Genomic DNA, 21,542 nt, shown 5'->3' with positions numbered 1-21,542 from the left:
TAACACTTTCTTGCACACACCAAACGAAGTGGGGAATACATCCCATCAAAGTATGTTCGCCATACCTTTTTACATTGGTTACACTTTAAACTGGCGACTTTTATTGTTAAAAGTACATTCTGTACAATTAATGCAGTGTCCTATCGCGAGGCGACGTACAAACTGCATAGAAGACTCGCCCCTGACAGTGGCAGTATTCGACGCAACAAATCAATTTCAATAGCTCGCACATGTACTCATCACTTTACCTTACTCTTCTCCTTTTCATCTTTTTTCTCTTCCTCTTTCTTATCGTCTTTCTTCGTTTCTTTCTTTTCCGCATCACGATTCGTTAACTTATTATTAATGAGATTGTGTAACGCAACTATTGACCTAACAAGGGCGGCTAGATAAACTACCAACATTTGATCGTTTGTCTTAACATAAAGAGAATCGACAAAAGTGCCTTGCGTCATGTCTGGAAGTAAGTTAAAGATGTCTTGTAGCTGGTAGACAATCTGGTGATTTATTGGCAGTTTGCCATTACCAACCTGTAATTTTTCAATGGCAATGTTTTAAAAATTCCAAATATTAAGATGTATTTAATTCACCAATAGAAAACAGACCTGTAGGAGGTAATCTCTGATTTCTCTGATTTGCGCATGAAGTCCCTTAAGTCCCAAAAGTTGATTCGTAATTCTCTGGCTCAAAGTACCAACCGTAGTATCTTTAATATCTCTCAGTAAATGTTCCACGCCGACCTCCTCGGCTTCCTCCGCTCCAATTTCACTTGGGATATGCTCAAATGTTTTCGACGTCGGTGAACCATCCTGCAAACCATAAATTCACAGTATTACTTCTAATCGGAGTATAATTTTGTACTTTTTATGATCGATTCAACACACATACATCGTGAACCTCTTCGATAGCCTGATATGCTTCCGTCGGAAGTCCCAGATCTTTAGGCTTAGCGTCGATAATCACTAATACAGAGTTTGGGCAATACCGTCTAATAAGTTCATTAATAGCGACGTCGTTTTGGTGGAGTTTTGGTCCAGTATGATACCAGCCTACCACCTTCTCACGAGCTGCAAATTCAAACAAAAACCATTACGAGCCATAAACAAAGACAACGGTCTCTTTCCAATAAACCCACGACTTACCGTTGACTTTCTTGAACATGCCATACATGTTCTCCAGATAATCATGATCGAGGAACCAAACGGACTTGTCTTTATCGTCCTCATCAAAGGGAACTAAAAGTACAATTAAACCTCCCAGCATCAACACTCCCAATACAGTAAAATAAAACGATTTCAGAAATACGAGATCCTAACCTGCAAAACTGTTGGAGACGTCAAGGACTCCCTTAGCTCTCCAGCACCCTAAAAGCACTCCAACGACTCTCTTCTGATTACCGATCTTCCCCATTCGATTAAAATGGTCCACCACGCTCAGCAAGACGAGCGGGTGGACGACAACCTTCGTCGTGGCAATTTCTTGACTCGGCATTTTTGGCCGCTTGTTTCAACTTCTCGGGGCCGTCAAATCCAGTCAAGACTCGCCAACTCTCGTTTCGGGAATATCTCGAGTTTCACACCGCCAACAATGACTTGCGGCTGTATGTACTACATACAGTCTCTGTTACAGGCTTGCCACCAAAAGTACCAACTATCCAGTGATGATTCACTTTTTTATTAACCGCACTTTATACGCTCTCGGTATTCATAGGAAATGAAAAACACCGTTGGATTTTCACGTGGCCCCCGTTTCTCAGATTTAACAATATATTTTCTCAATAACATTCTGGACAGATTCCAATATATACAAAATCAACCGCTCATTTACAAGGTACTTTTACAAAAGATTAAAAAAAATTTGTCTTGTGTATGTGTACGTATGTGTGAGTATGGTCTGACGAGTAGGTGTGTGTGTACTCCTCCACGGCGCGTGCGGGAGGGCGGACGCACGCGCCTCCATCGTTTTACTTTTCCTTCTTTTTTTTTTTCCTTATAAACTAACGGAAAGCTGCAGACGGATCACTTCACAGTTCAATCTTAATAACTTACGGATCCCGGGAAAAAGTAACTAGCACGGATGCCAAGCTCGGTAGAGATCCAAGCCCATCCCGGAACATGTTGCAGTCATCGAACCATAATTTCACTTATGTCAACTTCTTTCGAGACTACAATATCACCGTTCCGTAGAATCGCTCATTAATGTAACGTTATTAAATTTAATTTCTAGACTCTTCATTCCGACGGTTCACCGTACAATGATCGCAACTAGTCCCGAAACGCAGCGTCGTCCCTACGATACCAATCTCCATGTTATCCGGAGATGCTCAAATTATCACCAAGGCTTACAAGGAACCTATAAGAAGACGTTATAACGAATTTAGATTTCCTGGCGAGTCAATTAATACGCAACTTTAATTTAGTCGAGAGCTTTAGTACGTAAAGTAACGGTGCATTCAATTGCTAAGCTTACCCGATGTATCTTGCAAGACGATTGGTATATAGGAATGCGAAGCTACCGAAGAGGCATGCCTTTTAAACTAAAACGACACTAATACACCTGCCTGCTTCCCCAATGTCTCCGAGGGAATCTCTCCGCGCTTATTAAAATAGCCCCGAATAGTGCCAAATTGAGAGCACTATATCTCTAGGTAATTTCTAGGGAAGTAAGCAGATGCATCGATGGTCAGCTTGTCGCTCGACGACATTCGGCGTAAGTTAAATAATAATAAACGGTCTTAAATTAACGTCGCTATCTTAATCACGAAGCTAGGGGGGTAAAAACGTGTCTACGGAGTCGCGCCGGTGAGCTTCTCCTTTTCGTATCTTTTTTTTTTCCTTTCTTTCTTCCTTTCTTTCTAGGCAGTCCGCGTGCACGTCGAGTTAACCGCAACTCAATCGTCGTCGTCGTCGTCGTCGTCGCAGTCGTCCTAGTTGTTATTAATCGATAATTAATAACCCACTAACTTTTGTGCTTGCAGCGTTACGTCGGATTGCACTAGGTGCAGCGAAGCGTGCGGTTAAACCATAACGAGACGTACTCTTACGCTAACTAGGAGCTAAGGGTTTCCTGCTTTTAAACTCACAACCACTTCTGCGTTACGCCTCCTCTAAATTAACCTTGCGGTTAGGCAAATTAATCGCATTAACGAGCTCGACAGCCTACCGGTGTGGTAAACTCGGTGTGCCTTGTGACATGGTTTTCGCTGAGTCCATTTGGCACGAATCGTTGTCACAATTTGGCGAAAGGTGCATCGAGAGAAGACTAAAGTACTGCGTTCTGTGACCTCTCGATACAGAATATTCATAAAACCAGATGCGAAGAGACTCTGCACACTTCAACTACGGAAGAGAAAAGATTTCTTTTGACGTTTACGTTTGATTTCCATCTAGAAAGGATTATTCGATCAGACGTTTACTTAATTTGCGAGCGTTTAAGGGGATGTAAAAGTGGCATCCGGAAGTTCAATTTTTCATTAAACTTTACTTCCAACTGGGTGTGTACCGAACCGAATTTTCAAACATTACAATGTGAACGCAGAGAGAAAATTTTTCAAAAAATATCTATAAACAAACTTTTGACAGATTGAAATTTCATGCATGTCAGGTCCTTCCTTACAGCCTCCATGTTCACGTTGTAGAGTTTATAACGATTTGGTACACCATGTTCGGTGAAAAGTTTCATAAACGGGTCTTCTTTGACGCCACTTTCGCATCGCCTTAACTATCGAATGTCGCATTTCGGTTCTTTGCTAAGGCTAACGTCGTCGAGTATACATGGACCAGAGAAAACCAGGCCGCGGAGATGTAACTTCCTGGCAGAGGAAATAAATAGATTCTCTCTTAAAGTAACGTCGCGAAGCTGTGTCGAAGGACAGCGCAGATCCCTACTCTACGGAAATCCATTTTTGTCCGGGTCTTTCTGACCGTTTGAACTAATCGTAAGACAAGCGTGAGCCGATCGAAAGACCGTAAAGCGATGCACTCTCGGAATACGATCGATCTCCAATGACGGTGCCCAAAGCTCAAAGCGAAAGCCTTCACGGAGTCCTTTACAGCCTGCTCGATGCAGAAATTGGAGGGGTCTTATTAGACTCCGGTGTGGTCTTTGCGCGTTTTCCTTTCCCTCCGGGAGTTTCCTTTCTCTCTTTTTTCCTTTTTTGGTTTGCATTCACAGCAGCAGCAGTATTTCGCCTTTCGGTCAGTCTTAAACAAGAAAAAACAAGCTTCACGCGCTCCCCTGGCTTCTCCAGCGAACATACAAAGCGTCTTGCCCCTCGTTTCAGCGCGTGCGGGTGCAGAAGCAGCCCTCCGTTGTAGCTTATTTTTTTCCTCGTTTTCCGTTTTCTTATGCACCGGTGCAATCGTACCAAGTGTTCCTTGCATGACCGATGAGAATGGAAGCTGGTGATTTATCGAAAATTTTTCGGGGGATCTTCCCTGCTAGAACCAAGCTTGCGAATATTAAGAAATTGCCTTTCCCACGGTGTTACGTATCACGAAAGAGAGAAATTCTTGTTATCGGAAGAGGAAAATCTGCGTATCTGGTTATCGAACTAGTCACTGGACGTCTAAAACTAAGTATGCCGGGGAACTTAGGAGAGATGGAATCGAGAAAGGCAAGATCTTTCTCCAGGCATAACTGTGTCCTTCTCCCAGGGAATTGTATAAATAAATCTTTAGGATATCTTAGAAATTCGGGATTTCTTCAAATTCTGGACGAAAAGAAAAACAAAACAAAACAAAACAAGAAGGTAAAATGAAATCTTGTTTGACGAAACGACGGTAGACTCCGACTTGCCAAATGAACACATTGCGGAAGTTAGTCTATCGATGTCGGTACCAAGTACGTATCGAGAACGTATAATTAAATTAAATCCTAGGAATTATGTTCGAGACAAGATTCCGTGAGAAAATACACAAGTCATCCCCTCGAAGCGTCTCGCGGCTCATATGATGCTCATTGAGCGGCGATATCGCTTCCGACTGGCCGCGGCGACATTAGGAACGGAGAGTGGTGCAGGAGGAGTGACCGGAGTGACAGGAGTCACAGGTGTCAAAGGAGATTCAGCCTGTTGGGCTGAAGAGGGGGGCCTGAGCTACCAAATGTAGTTTTCCGTCTGCGGTGCACGCATCACTCCCACACCTCCGCCTAGCCGCCTGTAATTCATGCAACCGCAAAGCCTCCACTGGTTCTGCTCCGGGTCGTAGACTTCTATCGTCTTCAGGTACGCCGTGCCATCGAAGCCACCCACCGCGTACAGTTGACCGTTGACTACAGCTAGGCCGACCTGTATCAATAATTAACCTCGTTGCATCAATCATTATTTCAAAATAGGTCAAAATACCTTAATGAAGAATTCTACAACGCCAATGTACATATGAAAGCGAACATTAAGTAATGAAGTAACAAGTTGCCGTATAACAAGCTAGTATCGTTTTATCGGGAACTTACTCCACTTCTTCTAGAAGTCATCGCAACAATGGGGCTCCAGGAATTGGTGTGTGGGTTGTACCTCTCCGCACTGGACAGTTCCATACAGTCGTCTCGCCCACCGACCGCGTAGATGAGGTTGTTGAAGACCGCGCAGCCCAGGTGTTTGCGCCTCGTGGACATCGCCGAGACCTGGGACCATTTATTTTGTCGGGGGTCGTATCTCTCTACGGTGTTCAATGGCGATTGGCCATCGGATCCTCCGATGGCGTACAGATATCCTCCCAAGACCGCCACAGCCACACCGAGCCTTCTCGTAGTCATCGGTGAAACCTTTGACCATTTATTCTCCTTAGGGTCGTACCTGAAGAAACGGACTCAGCCTCAGTGGAGAGGAAAAATCAATTGACAACTGCTATGTAACACTGCGGTTCACCTTTCAACGTGATTCAGACACTGAACTCCATCCTGCCCCCCGACGGCATAGAGGAATCCATCGAGCACTGCTACACCGACACTAGTTCTGCAGGAGGTAGTTGGTGCTACGTCGCAGGACCACTGATTGGTTTGGGGGTCGTACCTCTCGATACTGTTCAGATAGCTCTGCCCGTCGTGGCCTCCAACGGCATAAAGAAGATCGTTTAAAACCGCTACCCCGACTCCACATCTTCTTTTGCTCATCGGAGCCACCATTTTCCAGTCTGCTGTATTAGGATCGAACCTTTCGACACTGGCTATCGCGTCTCCGGAGCACCAACCACCCACTGCGAAGAGGACTTCCCCTCGTCTGGTGGGCTTCCTGGGTCTGGTTCGAGGACCTTGCATGAGGGGCCTTTCTTGCGGAAGCAAGAGATAGTTCTTTGCTTCGTCGACGAGGTCCCTGCAGGCATCATCGGAACGAACCAAAAGATCCGAGCCCACAGTTCCTACGAGAAACTTAGGACTCAGCAGGGGTAACCGTACGTGTTGCAGGACTTGGGCCAGATGCTGTCTTCGCTCCGTCACATTATACTTCACCCAGTTCATTACGGCGCTGAAAACTTGCTCTTCGGTCCTCACGTTCAATTCATCCGATGAAATAATATCCACCAATTGGCTAACTGGCAATAAGAGAAATTCTTCGCTCTCCATCACCTGTACGGCAGAATATTTAAAACTGTGAAATTCGTGGCACTATTGACGACTCTTATACTTTCTACTTCGATCATCAGCTATAAATGTTTTAATAATTATCATTCTAGTTGAAAAGCTGCAGGATACCATAAACAAACCTCTTGGAAATTATGCTGTGTAAATTTGTCAGCAATGCGTAGCAGTTCACGGCAGGCATGCGTATCGGCAAAGGCACGAATGCCAAGGCAGTTGGAAGGATCCAGTTGTCGCTTTAAGAATTCGCAACAGATATCCTGGATCTCTGCTAGCTGTAAAAGACAAGCTGCTGGCAGGAGGGTTTGCACGTTGGCCTCTTCGACAATGATGTGTGACGTGTAACAGAAGTCAATCAACAGTTCCATCGCCATTTCGTCGATATCTCTGATTGTCACCTCGGTCTGGCGGGATTCTGCCAGCTCACCAGTGAACATTGCTCTGTGAAGTAACAAAATATTAAGATTGTAATGAATATTTATTTTTGCTTTCACTACATGAAAAGGTTTCACATCGTTTGAACTTTTGCACTATGATTTTTCTTCTTTTGTTTTTGTTTCTGCTTTCGGTATAAGTACTTTCGTTACGACCCTACAAAATTTATTCACAATTGTAACATATAAACTAGAAATAGAAAAAGTAAGTACTTCTGTTTTATACAATCCAAAGGGCGAGATTATAGTACAAACCAAGTTTATATTACCTGAAATAAGGGCTGCACGCAGAGAGTATGACTCGGTGCGCGAATATCTTTCTACACCCGACATTGAGGACAACATCGCAGAGTTCCCGATGACGACGTAGGACATTGAGTTCGGTTAAGGTGGCACGTGGATGCTTCTCAGAGGAGTGGCTAAGACGCGCTGGCGAAGGTGGACGCTCAACCATCATCTCACCCATCCTCTGAGAGTTCTGGCCACCCACAGCAGCACTCCCTGTCCCGCCACCACGGCTGCCCCCGGCAAGATGGAGCCGCTGTGGGGGAGACGCCCAGGTCCACACCGAGTCTATCTGCAACACCATTCACCGACCACCACTTGGTCTCAAATAGCGACTGCTGCGTGCTCCAAGGATCCGTGGTCCCCTATTCTTGTGCCAAGAACGTACGGTGCGTGCTACAGCGAACGATGGATCAATCGTGAGGTTTGTACGTCTGCGGGAGCGAAGGATTTTGTGATTACAATTTCTAATTGGTATCAAACATTCCGTCGTCACATCCGAAAGCTTTAAAACATAATATAACATAGATTTCAGACATCGTAAGTACCAACATTGTGGGACCTCTGATCAAAACGTGCTCTATGCAGCGAACCTACCAGGAATTGTTTGATAATCGCAACAAGCATTGCACTCCATGCGTACTACGTTATACCTTATAGTTAACCTCGATTGAAGTGTGAAATAAATCAAATAATATCGTTCACAATGGTAGGAACATATCGTCGAGTTGTCACATTCTTTTCAGTTTGTGTTTTCGATTCACGAAACATTCTATCAAGCTACCTTTGGTGACTGATATGTAAATCTCAGCTTTACCGAAAACTGATAAGAGTTAGACAAGAGTGAGTCGTCGGGCGCGTCGAGTCTAAATCCCTAATAAGAGGAGACAGGCAGTTACCAGTTAACTAACGAGAGTAAAGCCGAGCCGTGTCGCTAACGGATGCTCACCTTTGATAATTTATTGAACCAGCAGGTGAGAAATAAGGAAAGGTTGCGATCGGTAGGCCTCGGAATCGTGGCTAGAGAGGCTGCGGATCTTGGGGCATCGAGGAAGTCTTCTGCTCGCCGAGCCCAGAAGAGACAACTCGCCAAAAGGGAGAAGCTCGCGCGAGTAAATTTTCACCCGCGAACTGTCATTTTGACAAATATTCGACACGCCCGAGTGACTCGCCCGAACAGAGCTCGGCACGGCGACGTCGACTCGCGAAAATGCCCCAGTGCTGCCAATCGTAAAAATGTATGATCCGAGATGAACAATTTCCAAGATAGTTATGCTTTCTGTTCCGCAGCTATACTGTGCGTCGCGATCGCCTCGGTTGTGCACTAAACCGATCCATACTTAGCATAGACGGGGTCCTTGTTATATCACAGATTCCAACGTTACCTACTGATTCGAGAATTTCCACGATAAATGTATTTAAATTCTCGAGAGTTTAAAATCGAGTAAAACCGTGAAAAACAGTTTAAAACCCTTTAAAATCGCAAACTCCTAGATACGTATAGAAACGCGTATCTCCTCTGAAATAAATCACAGCCACTCGCTTCATATAGCAAATACGTAATTCGGCGCATAAACCCACGTGAGATGAAAGTGCGAAAAGTGAGCGCTCTCGTCAAAAATACGTAATAAACGCCCTGTATCTGCCATCGCGATTGCGCGAGCCCCCACTAGAAATGTGTTGCGCCGCCACTGAAGGATAACAGGTGGCAAGTGCCTTAGTCATCCGCATTTTCCACCGGGGGGCAGCACAGAAGCGATCGCGTGACCCTGACCGTGAGCAGTCTCCCAACTCATCTCTGCTGCTGAACGCAAGGCATAACCGGAAGTGGCGAGCGCGCAAGTCAGGCTGTAGTTCCCGGAGCCGGAGCAGATGTCGGGGCAGGCGGGCCTGTTCCCATGATGCCCCGGTCTAATGGCGGGGCCTGGCACTCGCGGCTTACTCGGTGGTTGGTGGTCTGCCGGCGAATTCGCGGATCGCGCGATCACGCGCGAGTGGAGCGTCTGCCGACTGGCGTGTCGCCGTCGCGCTCGCCGGCGTCCGATGCGCCCGTGAAGGAGAGGCCCCCGCTGACGGACCGACCGAGCCAGAGGCGCCCGCTCCAGAGGCCGAGGCCGAGGCAGAGGCAGCCGACTCCAGAGGGACCGAGAGCGGCGGGCGGAGCGGCGGTCGCGGGCACACGGTACTCTCCGCTCGAATGCTACTCGCGGGCGGCGGGCGCCGACCGGATGGCGGAGCGCGGCTGACCCGGGCCCAGAGGCCGCGCGCCGCCGCGACCGATATGAACGACGCCGAGCTCGCGAGCGCCCCAGCTCGAGCCTAGGTAGGCGGAGGTTAGGGCGGCCGGGCCGAGACAATGAGCGCTGACAACCGTCCCCGGTCGAAGCCGCTCCTCGAACCCGAGCACGCCGAGCCCCCGGGGGACGCCAGGAAGATCAAGAAGGAACGCGCCGACGCCGAGGCCGACGAGACTGACGCCGCCCCCGCTCCCGCCCCCGCCCCAGCCCCCGCGACCGTTAACGGCGCCGACGATGCCACCCGAGATCGGAGTGCTCCCCTGGAGGTACATCGGTTTCGGAACCCCAGGCCTTCCCAGACTGGAGCCCAGGTCTCCAACGGCTTCCACGGAGGGGCCAACCTCCTGCAGGACGTCCTTTCCAGCAAGTTTGCCGGCCTCGCTCATCACGGTCCTGCTGCTAAGCACGACAAGATCAGGCTCATGATCGAGGATAGTATCGGGTGAGTGGAAGTCGGGGCAGAGATTATCGGTACTCCTCCGATTTTGGATGCGAGGACGATCTTGGAAATCTGGAAAGGCAAAATGGTAGAAGGAAGGTCTTTTCTCCCTTTCATTTCCCTGTATCGTGTATTTCATCAGATTTTATATGGATTACTCCGGAGGCAAAAAGAAAGAGCGGGTAGAGATGGTTTTATTAAATCGTGTTTCCTAGATTTATTATAATTTGGGATTTATATCAATCGGTTAACCTTTTTATACCATGTGCCCATAAGATGTTATCCTTGATCGATACGGGCACTTCCCAATGGGTACGAATGTGCATTGGATCGCAAATATTTGCAAGTTCGTCAAATTCAAGCCTGCGGCTTGTCCGAGATTAGATAATGTTCTTATTTCTGTTAAGCATTTTTCTTACACGTGTAATCGTTTTGTCATAATCTTTCTTTCGCTGGGATCGTTCTTCCTGGTGACGAGTAGACCTACAAAAGTAGATTTAGAGAGTATTACGTGATCGTAGATATCTTAATCGAATGGAATTTAAAAATATTTGTACAAAGCTGGTAAGCTTAAAAAAAAGTTCCTCTTATCAGATTGCAATATCTGTCTTGAAAAGGAATACAAGGTATATTGTCATATATATCCTTAAGAGAAATAAACATCTTGCATTATTATGGTTAGTAAATGATTTTGTTCACGGGAATGTGAAAATGAAACAGGAAAGCAAAGTAAGTAGTAAGTAAATAGTGGTCATCCTTTGTTTTAAACCAAACGATCGTTTAGAAGCATTTGTACACAAAAATATATTTACATTCTTTAAAATGTAGGGAAGAGTCCAAGTGCCGCGTTCAGGATATCTTTTCACAAGTCGAGCAACTTAAGACGGAGGAGAAGCTATTGCTGTACCTGAAGTTACCGCTGTCGCTGACCAATCCAGGAGGTAGCGTCGATCCACTGAGACTGCCATTGAATCCACTAGGCAATCGTTATGAGATCCATCAGACCATCATGTGGATCAAGACGCATCTCGAGGAGGATCCTGATGTTTCTTTACCGAAGCAGGAGGTTTACGACGAATATAAGTAAGTGTGGCTACGTCATTCCGTGACTTACAAAACTGTAATTCTTATAGCTTCGACTAGAGTGTTTTATGTTAAAGGATTTTATTTGATTCATATTGCTGCAGTCTAAAATCCTTTTGATTTTCACGGCAAACTGTTACGTACGAAATAACCAGTGAGAAATATTTTGTGCAGCATGTTTTGTATAAGGAACTCCATGAAACCTCTGTCGACGGCGGATTTTGGGAAGGTGATGAAGCAAGTCTATCCTAGAGTGAGACCTCGCAGGCTTGGTACGCGTGGAAACTCTCGTTACTGCTATGCTGGCATGCGAAAGAGAATCAAATTGGACCCCCCAACGCTACCATCGGTGACTGGCGTGCCAGCTGTAAGTTGACATTTAAGTTAACTTAAAAAGTTAGCTGTAGGTAGATAATTTGATGGTAGGAAATTAGATATCCTAGTACTAACTGTAATATAATGTCACCGATGAATATAATGTACGTAATTTTTAGGGCGACGAGGAGGAGGAGAACCTCACCGAGGAAATGTTAGGCGCAGCCTCGACATTAATTCGTGAGTGGGCTGAAAATTTGCTCAGCTTGAAATTTCCAACGCTGAGCGCCTTGGCGCGTCATCTCGTCGACAACCTTTGCGTCGATACGAGATCTCTAGCTGCTGTTTGCATCCTATGTGCTTCCGGCGAGAGCCAAGCGTCCACCGATAAAGGTTGAAAGATCCATTCCTAGGTTTCTTCGGCATCGCGGAGAACGCGTCTCCTTTGTGTTCCCTTCGTTTCATTTGCTAGAATTCTAGATAAACGTGAAAGTACAGTTTCTTTTCGCACAAATTTCATTTCTTATTGCCACCGCGGGTTTACTTATTTATGAGAAACAGATTTTTAAATTATGCCCTGGTGTAGATACTATGGCAAGTGTGTTTAAAAAAAAAAAGAAATTAAAACTTAAAATATGATTTCTTACACCAGAAATACCGGCACTCGCTGTTACACCGACACCAGTGAAATCTGGGAAGTTGAGGGAAGCGCAACTGCAGCTGCAACGTAAGCTACAACAGCGCGAACACATTCGGGATCAGAAGCATAGACACCTTGATACTGTTTTACAGGTACACGTTTGTTTACAGTATGCCTTGCAGGGAAATCGTGTAAATTGCCCAGATAACAGTCGAATAATCGGGTTCCACTAGTAGTATCGGTTAAGTAATACCTTTCCATATGGTATATATCCAAAGGGATGTAACTTAATGCGCGTGCAATATCATTGAAATTATGCAATATCGCTGTATCGAAGCAGATAATCAGGTTAAACGATAAGGCGATACTATCACGCAAATCGTATTGGAATGATTGCAGAATCAGAACAAAGAGAAGACTGTAGATAATAATAAGGGTGGAGTAGGTAGCAAGGGAGGCAAGAGGAGCAAAGCGAGTCAGTCACCGCAAGGCGCGAATCCATCCTCCGGTGGATTGGCACCGAGCAAGCAGAACCAGTCGATTCAGCCTGCCGGTCGACAGCGAAAGGTCCTGAAGCCATCGGCCTCCCAGAGCAGCGATCCAACGGTGGTCTCCCTGCAATCCAACTGTGATAGCCTATCGGTACAATCGTTCGACGAGTCTAGGAGCAACGGCGAGGCCGTGCTGGTGCTGGCGAGCGACATCACCTCCCCGAAGGCCGCAAAGTCGCGCAATCCCAGGAAACGAGGCAACCCAGCCACCGGTCAGCATCCTTCGGAGTCCAGTCCGGAGAAGCAGGCCAAGCTGGCGGAGGCTGGCAAGTCGTCGGCGACGACGTCCTCGTCGTTGGCGAAGCTCGCGTCCACCCAGCGCCCCGGGAAGGTCTCCGTGATCCTTGCCAGTAGCCTGAAGCCGGCCCGCTGCAAAGCGTCGGCCGATCGGGGCGAACCGAAGGACTGTGATATCGAGTCATCGACTCGGACCGTCGACAACAAGGCGAACGGTACTCAGGGTCTCGCGGAGGCCTCGGCCGAGGCTTCCGTCAGGGTGAAGAGCCAGGCCGGATTGGTGCAGGAGGAGGCTGCCGGGACCGAGAGGAACGAGAAACTCTGCGCCATCGATCCGGACTCCCTGGACGATTACCTGAACGGCGGGAACAACTCCCAGGAGCAGGAGGAAGAGCTGCTCCAGTATTTCCAGCAGAGCAACTCTTCCGGCTCGGACGTCGAGGCCAACATTATCGCGGAGACCGAGAGGATCTCCAGGTCGGACAAGGTCTCTCAGCTCCGGCTGATCCTTCAGCAGAACCTGAAGGCCGGGGTCGCCCACGTCCCGATGGAACTTAACTCCGGAGCGGCTGGAGCGGCTGCGCGAATCGTCAGCACCGAAAAGAGGGACCCTGCCTCGAAGCATAATCTGATACTTCCCACCCTGCTGAACCACTTGAGCCACACCAGCACTCGTAGGAGGGTCAGCTTCGAGACCAACGTTGTAGAACATATCCAAGACTCGGGCAACACGCCTAATACCGTCCCCCAGAGTCCCAACACTCGGCGCAAGATCTTCAATTTCACGCCGATCTCGCCGGGACCCCATTCCCCGATAAACGGGAGGGCCTCGAAGCCTAACTCGGCGAATGCTAGCCCTTTCGTCTCACCCAGGAACACCCCGGTCCCGAGATCCAGGAGCAACATTCAATCCAGTTCGAGGTCCAGATCCACCCAGAAAAACCTCTCCCGGTCTACATCCTGTGGAGTGCCCTACACCGCCAGGACCGAGACCTTCGTAGTGCCCACCACTGGTCCCGAATTGACCAGGCAGATGTCAGCACCGCAGTCTCCGCTGACCTGCATCAGATCCACCGAAGTACAGGCTCCTGTCGTGGCGGTTGCTCAACAAGTCACCACTCCGGTGTCCAAGGAAAGAGGAGCTCCGCAGCCTGCTTCCTTCTTACCCTCGGACTTAGCTCCGCAGAAGCAGCTGGTAATAAACTATCCGAGTCAGGAGAATTTACAGGAAATTAAGACAGCCTATCGGAAGAGCCAGCCTCTGGACCAGGAGATCAGCGAGCTTTTCCACGATGGCAAGCAGTACACCAACGAGCAGCTATACTACAGGTGCTGGATTGAGAGTTCCTTGATAGTGAAGATCTTTTAAGCCCTAGCAACCGTGGGTTAGCCATTTTGAATCATGTCAGAGGCAAGGAAAATCTCATGAAGTTACCCTCCGGTATTCTTTTACACTATTTATTTTTTCAAGTTGGTGCTAAAATAATCTATGGATGTGGTAGACGTGTCGGACGGTCCGTGTTTGTGAAGATATTGTGTCTATTTTGTGATTAATGCCCGGAATCGTTCCTGGCCTTGGCAGGTCGATTTTCGTAAATTGATATACATCGTTTCCTAACGCAAGATCCGTTAAAAAAAGACCCACTGATACGTTTTCTTGAATATCTCGTTTCTTCCAATGCTAGTTTTTGCTGGAAAATGTCATTCGCTTCGAAAAATACCGGCGGGGAATTTCAGGCGATTTTTTCGCTTCTGAGGCTGTAATTCAAGATGGCCGACTCACGGTTGCTAGAGCTTTAATAAAAACAGTAGTCGTCGTGCCGTCTGAATAAATGTTGAAGTAGTCGAATGTCAAAACAGTGGAAACGTAACATTTCGCATTCTTGCCGCAGGTCCCAGTCGGTGCCTCTTCATCGGATGGTGAACCCCAATCTAATGTCTCCAGTGTCCGCTCATCAATATCATTTGCCATCGTTCCAAAGTCAGAGCTTCGATCCATCGGCCAGCAGTTCCATAGCTCCTACTCCGGTGCCCAGTGAGTTTAATGACTTCGTCGGCCCGATCGGCCAGGCCGACAATGGGTCGACCTATCTTCTGGACGAGGTCGATCCCAACTTCATATCGGACAGCCAGCAATTCCTCATCGGAGACAAAGAGATCACTTCGGAGAACATCAGCAACCTTCTGAACATCCTCGACGAGGAGGGCACGCAGAACTTGCAAATTCTGCCCGACAACACTGGAGAGGAGGCCCTCATCGAGAGCAACCCCATCGTCCTGGAGGACCTGCCCACGTCGAATTTAAACATCCAGATCATCCAATCCAGGTCTTACCCCAACACTCCGCTGCCGCCGGCTCTGTCTTCGTACCCCCCAAATTACACCGAAGATAGCAACGGGTCCAGGTCTTACCCTTCGACGCCTCTGCACACCGTTCAACTGAGAGAGACCTATCCTGAGACCAATGAGCCGATGCTCTCCAGCCCCACGCTGAACTCTCTGAACCTCCGGAGCGAAACGGTTGCTCCAAATGGGTCCAATGGCGTCTGCAGGAACGTTTGCGCGGAACTACTCGAGACTGATTTCTTAGCTACCGATACGAATACGGAGACCGACGACCTGGACCCTTTGGGGAATTTTGATGGGCTTCAGGACCCATTGGCACCGCTCTTCAACGAGGTAACCGAACCCAATCCATAGGGCGGTATCTACCCACCCGTCATTGGAGACGATTTAGATCACTCCGACGATATTCGACCACTTTCTGAACATCTTTGATGAAGGGGGTACCGAAGAAGGAACACTCCACGTACCCTTCGGGGAACTTTGACGGACCTCAGGACCCATTGGCACTGCTCTTCTACGAGGTAACCGAACCCAATACGTAGGGAGGAATTTACCCACTCGTCCTCGGAGACGATTAGATCGCTCCGACGATATTCGATCACTTCCTGAACATCTTTGATGAAGAGGGTGCCGAAGAAGGAGCACTCCAAGGGACCCTACTGTCTTAGCTCGCCGAGCTCCTCCACTCTGAACACCTGTTTACACGTCAAGGCTCTACTCGGGCACTCCGCTGCTCTGAGGTGCTCTCTTTGTGCTTTGCAAACTATCTAGAAGACAGTTCTCAGACTCCACGCTCAACTCTTTCAACTGTCGAAGTGAAACAGTTGCAGTTAGTGGATCCAGTGGTGTACCTAGAAGATGGCTCACCCTCGGCTACTTCAGACTGATTTCTTCGCCAGGGATCCTGTCTGTAGTCAACATGCTGGGTCGTTTGCGTAGCATCAACGAAGAGAATCACACGTCAACACTGCACATCTACAAGATGACTGGACCTGGTCCGTGGATTTGGATATATTAGAAGGTAATGTCTCCGATCATCTAATTTTTACCTTCCTTGCAGTTGCGATTTCCTTTTAAATTTCAACTCCAGGGTGGGGTTGTTACGTTGTAGGAGTTGGTATTCATGCAACGCAGTGCTTAGGAATGTTAGATGGAAACAAACGAATGTGTAACCATAGGGTGGATGTTCTCGGTTGTGCTTTTTATAAAATTTCATTTAAACCTCCGTTCGGAAAGGTTAACAGCCTTATCGCTAACCTGGGGGTACGTAACGTTTTTCGTTCTTTATTACGGTCGTTCGAGACTCTTCATTGAATAATACGTAACTTCGAAAGATTTACCATCCCTTTATCGACGAACTTGTGAAACCGCGCAGTCGCCCATGTGAGACTGAATTGACGCTCGTTTATTTCCACTACGTTGGATTAGAAATCGCAACACTTTATTCCGAAATCATGCCGCACCGTTTGTTTCAATTAAACACCTCTAAGCATTTCTAACCTAAATCTAGGTTAAATAAGATCTCCTGAGATCTCCGATCAGCGTATTTGTGGCATTAAAGCGCACCTTTATTGCCACAGAAGAATTGTCCGCGTTGGTATTCAGTGCTTAATTTTACTCCCTCGAGGCGATTTCTTGTTAAAAAAAAGTATTCTTTAAAGCTGTACGCACGGCCTCTCGAAGTTTCTATCGTACGTACTTTCATGGGTGTTAAATATTTTTCCAGCACTGCCATTAGATTATTTCACCGATAATCGAGGTTGTTCGATTGAAAGGAAAGGTGTTCGTCTCGTGGATATCTTCCTCCTTGATGTTCAATTAGACGTCTTTCGGATTATCTCAAATGCCGTTGGTTGTCACACCAGGACCTCTACGTCACACTCCATATTCTTTCCGCCGTGTCACTAGTGCTACAGTGCTCCTTAATTGTCTAAACCTTCGAGAAAATTTATATGTTTATTAACAGTGATACTTTCAGGGTGTGAAAATGATAAGAGAATACGGTAACCTGTTTTATTCGCTGATACCTTGTATCGGGTCGAAGAGGTGTTTTATTCTAACTACTTGGAATGCCCAGTTTAGAGAAGTTCTTAACTCGAGTTATATACCTCAGGGTATCGGAGAGCTCAAAAGTTGACTCCGTTGTACAAATTATTTTTTAGGACCTCACTAGATGATTAGGACGTACGCAATTGTGACAAGATGTTTTCAACTCGCTGCGAAGGAAGCTTCTTTAATGTTGTTGATCGATCACACGACTCTGGAGGCACTCCTGGTGGTGATCTAGAAAACAGTTTGGTGGCTCTTTGGTATCGGGGTCCTCGATTACTCTGAGATCCATCTCGGAGACATATCAAATGTTCAAGGAAGAACGACACATAGACAATTCATTTGTTCGAAATGAAAAAAAAAAAAAAGAAGTGTACCGCTGTATTTTATATGTAGAGCCCAGAGAGTAGCATTCTAAGATGTTTAAATTGTTTACCACATTTGAGAAAGTTCTTCACATATGTCTATATATATATATATAACATGTTTTGGATATTAAAAGTTTTTAGGAATGAGAGTATATAAATCTTGAGAAATTATCTGGAAAGTGCAATTAAAATTAATTTGTTTATTATATAGTACGACTTTCGTTATTTGGTTTAGATTGATCGTTTTAGGGTAATTTTAACGTAGATGATATTTACTTTAAATATACTTTCGGGGTAATTTGAGAAATTATATCATCGGCAAATCTTACCGTAGGTCTAAATTATGTTCAAGTGTTTATGTTAACGGTACGATCTAATTATTTCGGTGCGATACGAGGGATTTCGTTCGTGCAATAAAGTTCGAATTAAGGGAATTCATTTCGAAAATGGCGAACCCATCACCGAAGAGCCACCATTCGTATTTTAAATCGCGCCTCGTCCGGTTGCGATTTCATCGATTTTATTTAAATTAACACGTACTGAAAACGGTATCATTGAAGCAAAAGGAGGGTTTTGTAGCATTCAATTAACGGGCGATCGAGTCACAATTTCTTTCCACATGCGAGCAGGCTTCTGAAGATTTTTCTTTTTTGTTTTAAATTATGAGACGAACATTGTCAAGAACATCAGTGTGGTCGTTGCATGCATTTTCTGTTCTCCCGATTCTTCTTTATTAATTAATATAACGGCGTACAATTCGAGATAAATGAAAGGCTTCCCTAATTTTGCACGAAAATAATGTACGATTCTTTTTTGAACTGACATAAACGGCAGTGACGACATCGCCGTCATGTTTCGGATCTCCGAAATACCGTTTTTTTTTTTGGTTTTAATCGGATGGGAAATTTAAGATGCAAGTATTGAAATTGTACCACAAAACACTGCCGTAGTATTAGATAAGGATTTACTCCACATTTATGCAGCGACTGCGTTGTCTTTTAGGATTCGTGAATGTGTGCAACGGCAGGTCCTTTTTCCGGTAATTGATCATCCGTGATTCCTTTATCAGCCTCACCTTTGATTTCTATTTGATACGATAAAAAGGGGTATCCTCTCCGAGAATGCGTTACATCGGTCCTTTATTGTTAAAGTGTTTATTCGAGTTTCCCAAAATTAATAGCATACAAGGGACGTGCAAAGACGGTCACTCTCTCTATCTCTCTCTCTCTCTCTCTCTCTCTTATTATTATTAGTAGCAGTAGTACTAGTAGTAGTAACCGTAGGATAAAAACCGTTCTTGTTATACACCGCTTTAATGGCGGTGGGAAGTATTACGGCTGGTGGTTTCCATTCGTCCGTAATAATTGGACAAATATTGCGTTACGAGTATTTCACGAATGCCTTATGGCGGCCCTCGTAGGCGTAGCGTTCATTGTCCGGTTGTTTTGGATGAATACAAAACTTTGGAATTGAAGACATACCACGTAAGACCCGGGTCTACAGTTGCACGCACAAAACGTATAGACGTACACTGGGAGACATCAATGCCCTCCCACCCTGCACAGGCGATGCCGTATCTGCAGGGGAGGCATTCGTGTCCGCCATTGTACATCTGTGGTTACTCCGTGTCGTTCGATTTCTCGCTGTATTAAATGGCTAATCTTAGGTACTCCATTGGCGCACTTTTGTACGAAGCAATTTTCTAGCAGGAATTGTTTTGTCGGTATTTAAAGGTATCCCGTTGCCGTAGGGTCGGTCACGCCTTTTGTTGGAGCAATAAAGGCGAGCAATGGTTTGTTAATTATCCTGCGGTTCGGACTACTTTATGACCTCTGCGCCTACCGGGGATATTAGGCCGCCATATTGGAATGAGTTTGGACCATAGACAGAGGAATATAGGAACCGAGCATAAAAAAATAAGATGGTTACTTAAACAAGGGGGACAGCCATATTACCACGTCCAAACGTGACGCGAGATTTGAATGGGTCTTTCTACCTTTTACATTGAGAGCAAAATTAAAGGAGGAAAAAAATAGTCGTTGGTCTTTTATCATTACGTTTTTTTTTTTTTAGAATGAAAAACCGTTACGAAATTTAAGAAGAACCATTTTTTTTCAACTTGCATATATGAAACAAAACGACGGGTTCATCTGGTTTTTACTTTTCAACTCCACAGGCAAATGCTTGGTCCCTATATTCCTAACGAGTTTGTCGCTCAAATGTATTTGGCTCGAAACTCTAGTTTTTTTTATGTCTATGGTCTGGACACGATCGGTGGTTTCCACTGTGGGCATACCCGGTTCGAAAGGATTATCGATCGATATGGCAAGCTCTGCCGATTCTGGGGATTTCTTGAACAGACAATACTAATCGTACATGTAATACTTTTATAAACGCTGGTCGAGCCGCAAACGGTAATTGGTTCTATAATAATCATATTATGACGATTCGTAGATTGCACTACTCGTACACTCGAGCTTGACCCTTACTCCAAAAACGGAGAAGGGAAGGGCTCCCATCACCACTTTTACTCCCTCAAGTACAGGTGTATCTTTGGTTTTCTTGTTATCAAGCTCACCTAACAATATAGGAGTATTGCATATATGATACTAATATCGCAGCTGATTTGGGAAGGGTTCCAGGTAGAGGGCGGTTTTTCATGGACGACGACGACTCCAGATCGATCTGCATCTCTTCGACGAATATCATTTCCTGTAAAGGAAGAAGGTTAACTTGATGTGGAAAAAAAACGTAGATGTATCGCAGTAATGGCTTCCTTATTGCGTTGCAGGACTCCAATAGCGAAGAAGTTGGCGGTGGAAGTGGGGCTCGTTATTGATGAGTAGCTTGTCGTCGTCTGTGGAAAACCGCCGTTAATTCTGTATAGTTGTATAATCAGGGTTTGTCGTACGGCATAGTGATATATAAATATATACAGGAATGAAATGTGAGCCCGTAGACAGAAATGTATTTTAACGGCCGGTGATTCGATCAGCGAGTTTCTATGAGTTTCTGTGACGTCGTTTCGTTGAGATTGCATGTAACGAGTTTAATAGCGTTTTCATTTGGACTACACTAAACTGCACTTGTGTAAAGTAGCATCACTAAACGTATTCAACAGTGTCAGAGTATTATGCTTAGCTTGGGAGTGCCGGGTTGATGGTGCGATTACTTTATACTCGATTTGTTAAACTTTTACCACCGTCGCAGGGAACAAGAGTAAGAAAAATACAATATGGCGGCGCCCATGGAGGACTAACGCAAGTTCGGATCGAGAGCGGCAAATGACAAGCAGAAATGAAAAAATCTTTGCGATAGTTAATGAAAACGGTCGCGTCATTGACATGAAATTTCAAAGGGGCCATTTTTTTTTCCTTTTTTTTTATATTCTTGACAAATGTAATTTTTAAAGGTTTGCTCGTTCGTCTGAGACGGTAGCACTATATCACGGTGTACCAAACTACACGAAAAATGTGTACACTCGTCCTCCACTTGTGCAACACTGGTTCAATAAAACGTAGCCCAGCTGAAAACGCTATAATTAAAATCGTGCGTTCTCTTAGATTTCGCAGAATTAATCGAAATATACTTACCGAGGGGAATTGCTCTCGGATAATTGAACACATCGAGCCGATAGATACTCGTATGGTGTTTACTCGACTCGCCGGCTAAAGATGGCGTCACGATCGGTTTAAAGTGGAAAGCGAAAGGAAAGATTTCTCGATGGCGCTTAGATTCTTTCGCGGCTTTCTGCAGTGAGGGAGAGAACCTAGAATAGGAATCGCAGACCGGTAGGAAGGTGTCCCCCTCGAAGCGTCCACTGACTCGCGGATCTGAGGTTAGGATCGCTCGAGTTTACCGGTGGCGCCGCTCGGGGGCGGGGAACAGAGTTGAAGAGTATTAGAATATCAGTCGTGTTGCA

At 46.0% G+C, this 21,542-nt stretch overlaps 3 protein-coding genes across 6 annotated transcripts; 1 reads left to right on the top strand and 2 right to left on the bottom strand.

The window, feature by feature from the left end:
* Positions 1-74: 74 nt before the first annotated feature.
* LOC105696296 (26S proteasome non-ATPase regulatory subunit 7) lies at positions 75-1,575 on the bottom strand. Its single transcript, XM_012418673.2, has 5 exons — positions 1,317-1,575; positions 1,143-1,235; positions 889-1,067; positions 606-809; positions 75-530 (listed from the first exon to the last, which is right to left on the bottom strand). The coding sequence occupies exons 1-5, from the start codon at positions 1,489-1,491 to the stop codon at positions 240-242; spliced, it is 942 nt and encodes a 313-aa protein (XP_012274096.1). The 5' UTR covers positions 1,492-1,575; the 3' UTR covers positions 75-239.
* A 2,034-nt stretch (positions 1,576-3,609) lies between these two features.
* Positions 3,610-8,491, bottom strand: LOC105696294 (kelch-like protein diablo). Of its 2 annotated transcripts, none has more exons than XM_012418671.1 (6): positions 8,245-8,491; positions 7,280-7,729; positions 6,702-7,017; positions 5,867-6,564; positions 5,452-5,794; positions 3,610-5,287 (listed from the first exon to the last, which is right to left on the bottom strand). In XM_012418671.1, the coding sequence occupies exons 2-6, from the start codon at positions 7,597-7,599 to the stop codon at positions 5,096-5,098; spliced, it is 1,869 nt and encodes a 622-aa protein (XP_012274094.1). In that variant the 5' UTR covers positions 7,600-7,729; positions 8,245-8,491; the 3' UTR covers positions 3,610-5,095. The 2 variants fall into 2 exon arrangements, with proteins under 2 accessions (XP_012274094.1, XP_012274095.1); XM_012418672.1 differs by having other exon boundaries at positions 7,280-7,587.
* A 764-nt stretch (positions 8,492-9,255) lies between these two features.
* Positions 9,256-19,685, top strand: LOC105696267. Of its 3 annotated transcripts, XR_001103701.2 has the most exons (8): positions 9,256-10,034; positions 10,860-11,114; positions 11,289-11,481; positions 11,609-11,822; positions 12,082-12,221; positions 12,469-14,186; positions 14,750-16,224; positions 16,930-19,685. XR_001103701.2 is itself a non-coding variant. In XM_012418622.2 (7 exons), exons 1-7 carry the CDS (start codon positions 9,652-9,654, stop codon positions 15,555-15,557), a joined length of 3,558 nt encoding a protein of 1,185 aa, XP_012274045.1. In that variant the 5' UTR covers positions 9,256-9,651; the 3' UTR covers positions 15,558-19,685. The 3 variants fall into 3 exon arrangements, 2 of the variants coding, with proteins under 2 accessions (XP_012274045.1, XP_012274044.1); XM_012418622.2 differs by having other exon boundaries at positions 11,609-11,669; positions 14,750-19,685; XM_012418621.2 differs by having other exon boundaries at positions 14,750-19,685.
* The last annotated feature ends 1,857 nt before the right edge of the window (positions 19,686-21,542 follow it).

The sequence above is a fragment of the Orussus abietinus genome, unplaced genomic scaffold (genome assembly GCF_000612105.2).
Source record: "Orussus abietinus isolate OABI.00-Male unplaced genomic scaffold, Oabi_2.0 scaffold37, whole genome shotgun sequence".
Lineage (NCBI taxonomy): Eukaryota > Metazoa > Arthropoda > Insecta > Hymenoptera > Orussidae > Orussus > Orussus abietinus.
The sequence above is the reverse complement of the archived record's forward strand: the minus strand, read 5'-3'. Positions and strand labels throughout refer to the sequence as shown.